Raw genomic sequence first — 13,660 nt, 5'->3', positions numbered from 1 at the left:
GAAAAGAAACACAATTTTTGTTTTCATGTGCCATAAAAATGAAACATTTATACAATGCAGAGGAGAAAAACTGCAAATATAAATAATGCAAGTGAATGATTAAAATACCTCAATGAAGTTTTAAGAAAGATCAGAGAACAATGAAAACATAATGTAATAAGATTGTGAGGTTTCTGATAAAGGAAACAGACTAAGTCAGTGGGTCTGACATTTAGGTGTTGATCATCTCTTAGTAAGCTTGCTGAGAGTACTAATGTTTGGGGATCCAATCCAGGTAAACTGACCAACATCTACAGATGCAGAACTAGTTATCAATATCATGTATAGATATAGCTAATGCAGATCACAATTTGATAATCTATACATACTAACAATTTTGGTTTTGTTTTTTGTTTTTTTAGTAGGCTCCAAGCCCAATGTGGAGCCCAGTGCAGGGTTTGAACTCACGACCCTATGATCAAGATCTGAACTGAGATCAAGAGTCGTACTTACCTGACTGAGCCACCCAGGCACCCCAGGTTTGTTTGTTTTTGTTTTTTAACAATAGAATCCAAATACTTTACTGTGGATAACAAGGTGCTTGTAAGACCTCATCTTAATCCATTATCCCCTTTCACCTAATCTTTTTTTGACCTCTTACAACAAACATAATTTCCACCCACAGGATGTTTCATTGCTCAGAAATGGGTTCTTTATATACCACCCACATTTTACTGTCCAGATCTAAAAGTTACTACCCTCAGAAACGAGATACTGATTGTAAGTTCATATTTATGTTTCTGTTCCAGTATCTAATGGCTTGCCCTCACATTCTTCGTATTTTTTAGTTGTGTATTCGGTAATCTTCTGTTATACTGTTTAGCCTTATTCCTTAAATTCCAAAAGGAGAATTGCAATCATTATATGCCACTGAACAAGTCCCAAGGACATGTAAGTTGACAATTACAGTGAAATTAAATCACTGGATGAAAAAGGTCTAAATAAGACAAAAAAGGAAATATTACAAAGATTAGTCACTGGGTAACATTATTGATCATCAAAACAATTATGTACGTATAAGAATAATGCAGTAGGCGCGCCTGGGTGGCACAGCGGTTAAAGCGTCTGCCTTCGGCTCAGGGCGTGATCCCGGCGTTATGGGATCGAGCCCCACATCAGGCTCCTCCGCTATGAGCCTGTTTCTTCCTCTCCCACTCCCCCTGCTTGTGTTCCCTCTCTCACTGGCTGTCTCTCTCTCTGTCAAATAAATAAATAAAATCTTAAAAAAAAAAAAAAGAATAATGCAGTAGTTTAAGTATGCCTCCATGCCTTCCAACCCTCACACTATACTGCAGTGATTTATACACATACACACACACACACACAAAAGTAGTGTTTATGAACGATTTTTTCTAATGGACTCTCCAATTACTCTTTTTTTTTTTTAAGACTTTATTTTATTTTATTCGACAGAGATAGAGACAGCCAGCGAGAGAGGGAACACAAGCAGGGGGAGTGGGAGAGGAAGAAGCAGGCTCCTAGTGGAGAAGCCTGATGTGGGGCTCGATCCCATAACGCCGGGATCACGCCCTGAGCCGAAGGCAGACGCTTAACCGCTGTGCCACCCAGGTGCCCCTATACATACTGTCTTAATCACTGTTGTTAACTCCCTGCTATGCATAACCATGATTTTCTTCATGTCAATAAAGATGAAGAATTTTATTTACTGTTCTTCATTAGCTTTTTCACTATCACACATCTATCCTACTGGAATCCTAGTTTGTATTTAAACGTTTTTCTTCGTGCTCTTTCCCAGATACCTTTCCATTTTCCTGTACTCAAAGTCAACCATTGTTATACTCTGCAAGGCAGTTTCAGAATATTTTAGATATTATAGTAGGTATAAATCATAAGGCTTATGCAGTTCTGGAAGGGGAAGAAGCTAACAGAATGATGTGGAAAAGGTGGTACAGGTGGGCAAGAATGGAAGGCACTTTGTAAAAAAGAATCTAAACAATGGCTGGAGATTGGCAATTAGATGAGTGGATAACCTGGGGAAAATCCAAAATAAATGACAAACATTGCAGGATACAGGGCAAAAATAATTTCCTGTGACTGAATTATGTTATATGTAACAAAGGTATAATAATGCAATCATTATTTAATTAGAATAATAAAATCATAAATGAATGCTGGTATCAGTATATCGAAAAGCACTTCTCCCTAGAAATGAAAAAAACTTTCTACCAGATGTAGAAATGAGATTACAGAAATTTCAGAGAATGATCACATTGAAAATACAGTTGACCCTTGAAACTGGGGTTGGGTGCTAATGCCCTCCACAATCAAAAATCATCATATAACTTTTGACTCACCCCAGACTATTAATAGCCTACTCTGACTGGAAGCCTTTCCAATAACAAACAGTTGATTAACATGTATTTTATATGTTATACGTATTATGTACTGTAGTCATACAAGCTAAAGAAAAGAAAATGTTAAGAAAAGCATAAGAGTGGCGCCTGGGTGGCTCAGTTGGTTGAGTGTCTGCCTTCAGCTCAGGTCATGATCCCAGGGTCCTGCGATTGAGCCCTACATTGGGCTCCCTGCAGGGGGCCTGCTTCTTTCTCCCTCTGCCTGCTGCTCGCTCCCCTTGCTTGTGCTCACTCTCTCTGTCAAGTAAGTAAAATCTTAAAAAAATACATTTATGGTATTGTAGTACCTTTATCAAAAAATTCACATGTAAGTGGATCCACACAGTTCAAACCTGTGTTGTTGAAGGGTCAACTGTATTACATATTAAAATCTATGGAAGTCAACATTAGTCACAAAAAGTAAGGATTTAGATGTTAATAAGGAAAAAAATAAAAATAAGTAATGTATACATCCCAATCCAGAAGACAGGAAACAGTGACCTAAAGAAAAGGTGAAGGGGGAATTCAATAAATACAGAATCAGATGTAGCTAGAAAACATATAAAAAATATAAATAACAAATATAAAAAATAAAATGATAGAAAACCATCAGAGAAGGTATTTTCTAAAATGTTTTAAGACTGCTATGCTAATCAGTTTGAAAATGTTGACTTAGGGTGAATTATTCTCTAGGTAAATAGGTATTAGAAACCCCAGAAGCCATAAAAATTGAAAAAGACCAATTTGCTAGACAGATAAAACTGTTAGAGACTCACCTCCTATGAAACAAAAAAGTCATAAACATGCCTATTGCTCAGGTTGTGGTAGTAAAGCATGTAATAAGCTAGGGCTCCTAAAAGAAAGATTCAAGTCATGATCTGGTGTAGGGAAGGGAGATGTGCCCTTGACTGTTGTGACAGAAAGCAAGAAATCTGAATATATATACACTACTACAGTGTGAGGATGGAAGGCAGGGAGATATGATTTAACTGTTACATTATTCTTATAGGACACACAAAACACCTGAAGGAGCTAAGGCAGACTACCATCTGACAATACAAAAATCAAAGAAAGGGGAAAAACCTTGGTGTACTAAAATACGCTAAGTAAATAGGTAAAATTAATACCTCGTATTGATTTTTAAAACTTAAAAGACCAGAACAACACACTTCTCACCAATTCAGGTGTCTGGTCTGGGATAGGGAAAGGCATAGGGTGAGCCTGGGAAGGTCTCAAAAAGCAAGAATAAATTTAAAGATTAAAGGACTGAGTCAGAGGTACACAAAAATCACCTTTAGAAATTTCTTGATATCCATCAAGAAATGGGCATCAAGAATTAAGACTGGTGAGCTAAAGTAAACTGAACCAATAAAAATCAAATCCATGAGCCATAAGCAAGAAAAAGTTAAAATTTCAGAGGCATCATTTTAAGTCACTAATTAGTTACAGTCGTAGGAAGAACATAAACACTCTTGCTGGTAACACAACATGAGGGCAACTAATAAATGCAGAAGGAATGACGGACTTAGAAAACATCTAAATGAAGATTTTTAATTGTAAAAATCACTGGGAAAATTATTAAGGAACTATATATTCATAGAATGACAAGCCAAGACCAGAGGATTTCTTTCTCTTTTTTCTTTCTTTTTTTTTTTTAAGTAGGCTCGCTCGGGACTTGAACTCACAACCCTGAGGTCAAAAGTAGGATGCTTAACCAACTGAAACACCCAGGTGCCCCTCAGAGATTTCCTTCTGACCATACTGTGTGAATTAGCTTTCTCCCTCATTCTTTATTCCTTTGTTGTTGTTGTTTCACTTTTCTTTATCGGAGTTATCACTATGATACATTTTCTAATTATTTGTTTTCCTGTTTATTATACATCTCACTAGTGAGTCAATTCCATAATAGCAAGAACTGTATCATTTTTTTCTCATCAATGTACTGATAGGGCTACCACAGTATTTATCTCAGTCTAGATAGTGATTAAATGTTGAGTATATAAATGACTGTGAGTTTTTGTCAAAAGAGAATTTATATAAATCCGAACAGAAAGCAACATGGAAAAAATGTTGGTTGCACCGGGGAAGATGGGCTTCCCCAAGTGTTAGGCTTTCTTCCACAGGGCTTTACAGGGAGTTTCCCAAAAACGTCACAGCGACCCACCTCTTCCCAGACAAGCTGGGCGTTTTACTGTGGTGATGGTTTTCCCTCTCTTACCAGCCTTCACTCACCCAGCCCTCTGTTCTTGTCATATCCCTTACAACCCTTCAGAACAACTTCCCTTCCTCCAATAAGGTGATCACAAATGGCTTAAAAATGGACAACCTGCTTACGACAAAGAAATGTAACATAAGGTATAAAAAAAAAAAAGAACTACAATTATATAAAACACTTAAGAGAATTGGTTAAGTTTTGATAAATGAAGTTGAAATGATACTGAGAGATTTCAGAGAAATGTGAGGAGATTGAAAGACCATTCACCTTAGAGTGACCACAGAATTACAAAGCATAAAGAGTTCTTTATCCAACCATTTCCTACTCTTTGTCTTGTGAGGCGATTTTTTGTTCTAGTTAACAACATCAGCTTTTGTGTCAGACTACTTGGGTAGAAACCCTCCTTTTGACACTAATTAGCTCTGTAACTAACTCTGGAGAAGTTGCCTAAATATGTTGTCTTAGCAAATTAATACAACTAGGATTCATGCCATAGGGTTAGAAAGATTCAATATATTAAATGTGCTTAGAAGAGGGCCTGGTACATGGCAAGAACTATGTGATCTGACAGGAAAACGAAAATATTAAAAGATCCTTGCTGGAATACTGACAATATTAAATGCAAAGTTCTTTAACCATAAAACAGGTATAAGACCATACATGTGAGGCAATGAACATGAATTCTGTTTATCCATCTAAAATGTAAATTATGCAGATTCTTTTAATAATCATAACAATTCAGGACACAAGTTTCTTAGCTATTCTTCAAGAAGGTGGGAAAGAAAACAGCAAAGCATTTATAGCAATTCTGACTTCAGTCATAATATAATAGCTATCTCAAAGGATGTGCTGTATGTCTTCTAAAATTCAAACTACACATCCTGGGTATCAGGGAAAGTAGAAATATGAAGGGACTGAGAAGGTACAAACATCACGAAGAATGATGAATGTGCTTAATGGAGGTGTCATCTCCAACACAATGTTCAACCATGCCTCTGGAAACAGGAAGAAGAAATGTACCTACTTTCTTAAAAGATAGCCTGAGGTTTACTAAAAAGCAACTGATATTCAATAGAGCATATTCTAAATGATAAGCAGCAGATAAATTTACCCAGTGAGACCAAGTTGCTGTAGTTCTCCATCATCACATCCCAATACAAGTCCCTCTGAGCTGAATCCAGATATTCCCATTCCTCTTGAGAGAAGCTGATGACCACATCCCCGAATGTCACCAATTCCTGAAACAACAAACCATATACAGGTGAAACTGAAGGAAATATTTTTGAGAAAAAAGAATTGCATCATGGTAAGTAGACTAAATAGTAACCTCGTAGGCCAGGGGTAGAAGGTTATGGTATGAGAAGGAAATCAGTGCTCTGAAACAGGACTATCTACGTATCTTTAAAAAATCCATTTGATTCAGAGATATCTTCCTGCATATTATGGATTTTTTAATTAGTCAAGCATGTCTAGAAATAAAATGAGTTTACAAATTTAAAAAATGTGTTCATGTACATTGCCTACATACTGCATGCCTGCTGCATGACTTAATAAAGATGAGTTTCTACATCCTTGAAGTCAGAAATACCTAACTTCGAAAATGAGCTGTGAATACTACTTTATAATTTCTTGCAGCCCCAAGTTCAACACTATGTTAAGTATTATTTAATATGATATGGTCAGAATTTTTACTTCTAATGACAAACTATTTAATAAATACTTTTTAGTGGCTATAAAATAGTCTATTTGGTGAAAAAATAGTGGCTTAATTGTATTTAGACATTTACAGTGGATAAGGTCTTCTCCAACTCTGGAAGTCTACAATCCTCTGTTTATGTATGATGGAAACCAGTCGAGATCGGAAATTCGTGTCTCTTCAGGAGAAGTACAGAGTTTGCCCATATGTAATCAAATGGATATATCTGATCTTTTTCTCTATCCAAGAATATGGAAATATCTCCATCTAGAGATTCCATTTCTACTCTATAGCTGCTGTAGACAAAAGACTGAACAAATAAGAGTGTTGAACATTATTCGGAGAATAGATAGGCACATTAGGAGTTACACTGTTATGTTTGGTTCCAGCTCTCACTAGAAAGTGAAAAACTATGGCAATGTAGGGCAGGCTCTATTTGGTAGGAAGGTTCAGAAAAAGGAAATTCACAAAGGAGACAGATCCAGCAACTTACATGATCCATGCTTAGAACTGTAAAGAATTGGTCCGGGAGTTCCATTTCTGCCATGACAGCGTGAGGAACTCCGATGACATGCTCCTCCGTCAAAACTGGTAGAAATTATATAGCAAATGAAAAAACCTTTGTTTAAAAAAAATCTAAAGCTTATTACAAGCTGAAATTCTGCAGTATCTGAATCAAACCCTTCGTTGTTCATCCCATTTTAGTGAGAAAAATACTCTACTCCATACTGGTACAGTCAAGGCTTCTTCACCACTCATCAACCCTTGCTCCCAGATACATGGCCATCTTCCAGGGAGGAGCAGGACATCAACATTTCACATCCTACCCCCACCTGCCTATTGCTCAGGAAAATGCAGCAAAGGGATAGAGATTTTCTTCTGTCTAGCAGCCACACATAAAATGTAATGTGTACCCTGGGTGTGGCACTGGTAAGAATACCAGGGTTCCAGTTGGCTGCCTTGGATCATGGGAGAGGATCGGGGATCATGCCGAGAGCAAACTGCAACCCCGGACTGCTGCACCTCACCCCCCCCCCCATCTACTAAGCACTCAGTTCTTAAAAGAAGAGTGAAGCATGCTATTGTCCCTAACCCAAGCACTGGATCTGGGGCTCAGTGATTTTGTCCAGGGGGAGAAGCAGGCCACAGACAAGAGAGCTCTATCTCTCTCTCCAAAGGAAATTACTTCATTCATAACTATGGAAAAGTTCAAGCCTAAGGACATCCTCAAAAACAGTGAAGTTTTGGTAAAAGACTATTAGGAGAAGACTGAAGACTCACTGGAGGTATTTGATTTTCACAGGCAGTATATACATGTATTTCTTTCCCTTTACTTAACTATTTTGAGTATTAACTGTATAAAATAATGTATTATTGGGCCTATAACATATAAAAGTATAATATTTTTGCTAATAACATAAAGGAGGTAGGTAAAAGCAAAGCCAAATTGGGCTAAGTAAATGAATACAGATGGTACTTCAAATCCACAATATCAAATCAAAAAAATAAACAGTAAATAAGGGGCACCTGGCTGGCTCAGTAGGTATAGCATATGACTCTTGATCTTGGGGTTGTGAGCTGGAGCCCCACATTGGGTGTAGCACTTACTTAAAATTATAAGATTAGGGGTGCCTGGGTGGCGCAGTCGTTAAGCATCTGCCTTTGGCTCAGGGCGTGATCCCGGCGTTATGGGATCGAGCCCCACATCAGGCTCCTCTGCTGTGAGCCTGCTTCTTCCTCTCCCACTCCCCCTGCTTGTGTTCCCTCTCTCGCTGGCTGTCTCTATCTCTGTCAAATAAATAAAATAAAATCTTTAAAAAAAATTATAAGATTAATATAATGAGCTATAGATGTATACAGGTTTTCTTTCGTTCTCATACTTTTTAAAAAATTTAAATTCAATTAATTAACATGTAATGTATTACTGGTTTCAGAGGTACAGGCCTGTGATTCATCAGTCTTATATAATACCCAGTGCTCATTATATCACATATCCTCCCTAATGTCCATCACCCAGTTACACCATCCTTCCACGCCCCTCCCCTCCAGCAACCCTGAGATTGTTTCCTACAATTAAGTCTCTTATGGTTTGTCTCCCTCTCTGGTTTTGTCTTGTTTCATTTTTTTCCTCTCTTCCCATTTGATCCTGTTTTGTTTACTAAATTCCACTTATCCGTGAGATCATATGATAATTGTCTCTCTGACTTATTTCACTCAGCATAATACCCTCTAGTTCCATCCATGTCACTGCAAATGGCAAGATTTCTTTTTTTTTTTTTTTTTTTTTTGATGGCTGTGTATATACACCACATCTTCTTTATCCAGTCATCAGTCGATGGACATCTGGGCTCTTTCCATAGTTTGGCTATTGTGGACACTGCTGCTATAAACATTGGGGTGCAGGTGCCCCTCTGGATCACTACCTTTGTTATCTCTGGGGTAAATACCCAGTAGTGCAATTCCTGGGTCGTAGGGTAACTCCCTTTTCAACTTTTTGAGGAACCTCCATACTGTTTTCCAGAGTGGCTGCACCAGCTTGCATCCCCACCAACAGTGCAGGGCGGTTCCCCTTTTTGTTCTCACACTTTTTAAAAGACAAGTAACACTTCTCTATCTCACTGGATTTTAGTATATAGTGGAAGCTGTTTCTCATTACATGTATACATTAAGTTCTGGATCAGCCACTAAGAATAGGTGCAAATCCTGTATCTCATAAGGTGTTAAATATCCAAAATACATAAAGGACTCCTACAACTCAGTATAAAAAAAGACACAGTCCAATTAAAAAATGGGCAGAGGATCTGCATAGACATTTTCCCCAAAAATAGAAATGGTAAACAAATACATGAAAAGGTGCTCCATATCACAGAAATCTCATCAGAGAAATGCAATTCAAAACCACAATGAGATACTGCCTTATACCTGTTAGAATGGCTGTTATGAAAAAGACAATGAATAACAAGTGTCGGTGAGATGTGGAGAAAAGGGAAACCTTCTGCACTGTTGGGAATGTAAACTGGTGCAGCAGCTCTGGAAAACACTATGGAGGTTCCTCAAAAAATTAAAAATAGAACCACCATATGATCTAAGCAATTCCACCTCTGAGTATTTATCTGAAGGAAATGAAAGCTCTCAAAAAGATTTCTGCACCCCCTGTGTTCACTGCAGCATTATCTACAATACACAAGGCATGGAAACAAGCTAAATGTTCATTGATGGGTGAATGGTTAAAGAAAATTTGGTGTGTACACAGAACGGAATATTATTCTGCCATAAAAAGGTAAGGAAATCATGCCATTTGCAACTACATGAATTGACCTCAAGGGTATTATGCTAGCTGAAGTAAGTCAGAGAAAGAAAAACACCCAATGATATCTCACTTATATCTTGAATTAAGATTTAAAAAACAAAAAAACCTCACAGATACAAAACAGTGGTGGTTTCCAGAGGTGGGGGGGGGGGGATGTGGGTGGGCAAAATGGATGAAAGTGGTCAAGGAAGGTACAAATTTCCAATTATAAAGTAAGTCAAAGGGATGTTAATGTATAGAATAATAATTATACTTGATATTGTGTTGTTTGTTTGAAAGTGGCTAAGATGGTAAGTCTTAGAAGTTACCAGAAGAATAAAAAGTTCTCAGAAGAAGGTGATGGATGTTAACTAAATATATTTTGGTCATCATTTTGCAATATATACATATATTAAATCATGTTGTACACCTAAAACTAATGTGTTACATGTCAATTATATCTCAATAAAGCTAAAAGAAATAACAATGGTGAAGGCAACTGAAAAGCAAATATATAATCCAATAATACTGTATTTTGTGTCTGTTGTTCCTCCTTTTTTGCAATGTCTTTAAAGACCTGCATAATACATAATTATAAACCTATTTAAAGGGCACACAATGTATAAAGATATAATCTAGGACTAAAACAACATTAGAAAAGAAGGCTGGAGCCAGTTATAGGAGCTAAACTTTTCTATACTATTAAAGCTAAATTGCTGTACAGTGAAGGTTTGACTCAGCAGATCTGAAATGTTTAAGCTCTGCCCATTCCAAACAAAAGTGTAGGCCGTTAACCACCTCTTGGCAGATTACCTCTAGTCCCTGGAGTTTCTGGCATTTAATGATTTTAATCTGTATCGTGTCATTGGAAAAAAAAAAAAGACAACTGAGTACAACAGCTTTTCTGACGTCTGCGAGTCCTTCTAGCAAATCGCTGAACCTGAGAGTGGTCTTGGGACCCCTGAATAAAGTTGGTTTTATTCCAAACTAGTTCATCACAAACACAGATTTTTAATTGAAATCTACAGGATAAATGCTAAGAAAATGACTAAATGATATAATGAATAGGAAATTTAAAAAGGCATGAAATGGTAAACTACAAAAAAAATCAATGGAACAGAAAGGAAGTCAATTAGGAACAGAAAAGTAAAGAAGATAAAGTGTATATAGAAAACAAGTAGAAAAATGGTAGAAGCAGTCTTCAGTTATTACATATTAAATGCAAATAGATTTTTCAACTAAAAGGCAGAGATTGGCAGAATGGATAGAAAATATGGTGTAACTGTATTCAATCCACAACAAACTGATGACAAATCCAAAAATATAAATAGGTTGAAAATAAAAGGTTGGAAAAGTATATTGCATACCAGTAGTCATCAAAGAGCTGGATGGCTATATGAGACCAAATAGGCTTTAAGTCAGTACTTCTTATAAGAGACAAAGAAAGCTCTCATATGCTAATAAGAGGGTTTGCCTACAAGAAGACACAACTATGAACACATATGCCTTACACAAAGCCCCAAACCATATGAAGCAACAGTTAACAGGATTGAGGGAGATAAACAGAAAGTTTTATTTTTTAAGATTTATTTATTCATTGGGGTGCCTAGATGGTTCAGTCAATTAAGTGACTGACTCTTGATTTTGGCTCAGGTCATAATCTCAGGGTTATGAGAGTGGGCCCTGCGTCAGTCTCTGTGCTCAGCTGGGAGTCTGACTGAGATTCTCTTTCCCTCTCCCTCTGCCCCTCCTCCTGCTCGCACACACATACATGCTCACTCTCAAATAAATCTTAAAAAAAAAAGTTTTGTCTATCCATAATAAAATTAGAAATAACAGAAAAATGGGAAACTAAAAAATATGTGGAATTTAAACAAAACACACCTGAATAATTTATCAAAAATGAAAAGGGAAACTGGAAAATATCTTGTGAATAACACAACATATCAACATTTATGACATGCAATTGATGATTAGAGGAAAACTTTCAAAGCTTAAAGTACCTATAATTAAAAGTAAATAGGTCAAATCTCACCTCCCTCGTCACTGGGAAAAGAGTAAAGATGTCAAATAGGAAAAATACCCCAAAATAAATGAAACTGAAAGCTAGTTCCATGAAAAGTTCACAAATGTTTAGATAATCTAAAATGAAGAGAGAGAAGACTCCCGTTACTATAATCATAAGTGAGAGGGGACAATACTACCAACCTTACAGAAATAAAAATTGATTACAAAGGAATAAGATGAACAATTGTACAAGAAATCAAAAACCCAGACAAATTGCATAAATTCATAGAAACAAACTTTCAAACTTACTCATGAAGACAGAATATTTGAATAATCTTATAACAAGTAAACTGAATTAGTTATTTAAAAAACTATCCACACAGAAAAGCCCAGATCTGCATAGCTTCACTGTTAAATTCTATGAAACATTTAAAGCAGAATACTAATTCTTCACAAACTCTTCAAGATGTACAAAAGGAGAGAAAACTTCCCAACTCATTTTATGAAGCCAATATTAACTTGATAGTAATAGAAAAAGACATTACAAAAAAGGGCAACTATCACTAATATCTTTTATGAATACGGATGCAAAAAGTCTAAAAACACTAGTGACTGAATTTAGGAACATATAAAACATTATATACCGTGAGTAAGTGGGATTTATCCCTGAAATTCAAAATTAGATTGTTAATCTAATGTATCAGTATAATAAAAAATAAAAACTACATAACCATCTTCATACATGAAGAATAAGCATTTGACAAAATCCAACACCCTTTCATGACAAAAGACAGTGAATTAGGAATAGAAGGGAACTACCTCCACATGATAAAATTGACAGCTACCATTAGACTTAGTGATGCTTACCCCTAATATCAAAACAGGTCAAGGATATACATATCTTATTGCCTTTTTTTTTAAATTTTACTTATTTATTTGAAAGAGAACGAGCACATACAAGTGGGAAAAGCAGAGGGGGAGAGAATCTCAAGCAGACTCCAGCTGAGCACGGAGCCCCATGGGGGGCTCGATCTCACAACCCTCACGATCAGGACCTGAGCCAAAACCAAGATTTGGACACCCACCCAATTGTGCCACCCAGGTGCATCCCCCCATTGCCTCTTCTAATCAACATTGTTCTAGAGGTCTAGCAAGGACAAATAGGAAATAAAAAGAGGCACCCACAGTGGAAAAAAGGAAGGAAAATGATCTCCATTAATAGATGACATGACCGTGTATACAGAAAACCCTGAAAAACTGACTATAACACTATTAGAACTCAGCAAGATATCAGGATGTAAATAAATATGTAAAAATCAATTATATTTTTATACATGTGCAATAATAATCTGAATTAAAATAATTCAGGTGCCTGCATGGCTCAGTCGGTTAAGCGACCAACTCTTGACTTCAGCTCAGGTCATCATCTCGGGGTCATGGGATCAAGCCCTGCATCGGGCTCCACACTCAGTGGGAAGTCTGCTTGAGATTCTTTTTCCCTCTCCCTCCTCCCCTCACCCCCACTCACACTTGTGCACATGTGTACTCTCTCTCTAAAAGAAACAAATCCTAAAAAAAAGAAAAAATTCCATTTATAACAATATCCAAAAGAATAAAATACTTAAGAAAAATGCAAGCTGTGTACTTAAAAAAAACACTAGTGGAAGAACTTTAACTTGAAAGTCATCCCATGTTTATGAACTGGACTACTAGACAGTAAGATCACAATATTCCTCAAAACAATCTACATATTCAATGTAACCCCTATCAGAGTCCCAACTGATTTCTTTGTAGAAACTGACATGCTGACTTTTAAATTCATATGAAATTGTAAGTTATTCAGAATAACAAAAACAGTCTGGGGAAAAAAAATTGGAAGACTAGCATTTCCCAACCTAATCAAAGCAAATGAACATTGCCATAAGGTTAGATATATTAATCAACAGAATGGAACTGACTGGAAATTAAACCCATATATCTCTAGTCAATTGATTTTTTTAAGATTTATTTATTTTGGGGGGGGGGGCGAGGGACAGGGAGAGAAAGAGAATCTCAAGCAG

General features: G+C 36.6%; 1 protein-coding gene and 1 long non-coding RNA gene across 11 annotated transcripts in view; one reads left to right on the top strand and one right to left on the bottom strand.

The window, feature by feature from the left end:
* The window catches only part of ZNF529 (zinc finger protein 529), a 44,629-nt gene that overhangs the window by 1,882 nt on the left and 29,087 nt on the right, over positions 1 to 13,660 (bottom strand). For 7 of the 8 annotated variants that reach the window (XM_044378859.3, XM_044378858.3, XM_026484396.4 and 4 more), the window contains 2 exons: positions 6,798 to 6,892; positions 5,720 to 5,846 (listed from right to left, as the gene is read on the bottom strand). In XM_044378859.3, coding sequence (XP_044234794.1) covers positions 5,720 to 5,846; positions 6,798 to 6,851 — 181 coding nt within the window. In that variant the 5' untranslated portion in view covers positions 6,852 to 6,892. Of the gene's footprint in view, positions 1 to 5,719; positions 5,847 to 6,797; positions 6,893 to 7,912; positions 8,015 to 13,660 lie in introns of those variants that run through there. The other variant, XM_057314721.1, reaches the window with a different exon arrangement.
* LOC130544173 (uncharacterized) overlaps positions 1 to 13,660 on the top strand; it is an 84,971-nt gene that overhangs the window by 51,100 nt on the left and 20,211 nt on the right. For 2 of the 3 annotated variants that reach the window (XR_008960211.1, XR_008960209.1), the window contains 2 exons: positions 402 to 518; positions 7,010 to 10,126. This is a non-coding gene — a long non-coding RNA (uncharacterized LOC130544173). Of the gene's footprint in view, positions 1 to 401; positions 519 to 7,009; positions 10,127 to 13,660 lie in introns of those variants that run through there. The other variant, XR_008960210.1, reaches the window with a different exon arrangement.

This window comes from Ursus arctos, unplaced genomic scaffold (assembly GCF_023065955.2).
Source record: "Ursus arctos isolate Adak ecotype North America unplaced genomic scaffold, UrsArc2.0 scaffold_19, whole genome shotgun sequence".
NCBI classification, from domain to species: Eukaryota; Metazoa; Chordata; class Mammalia; order Carnivora; family Ursidae; genus Ursus; species Ursus arctos.
Note: the sequence above shows the minus strand (reverse complement) of the source record. Positions and strands in the feature narration are given on the sequence as shown.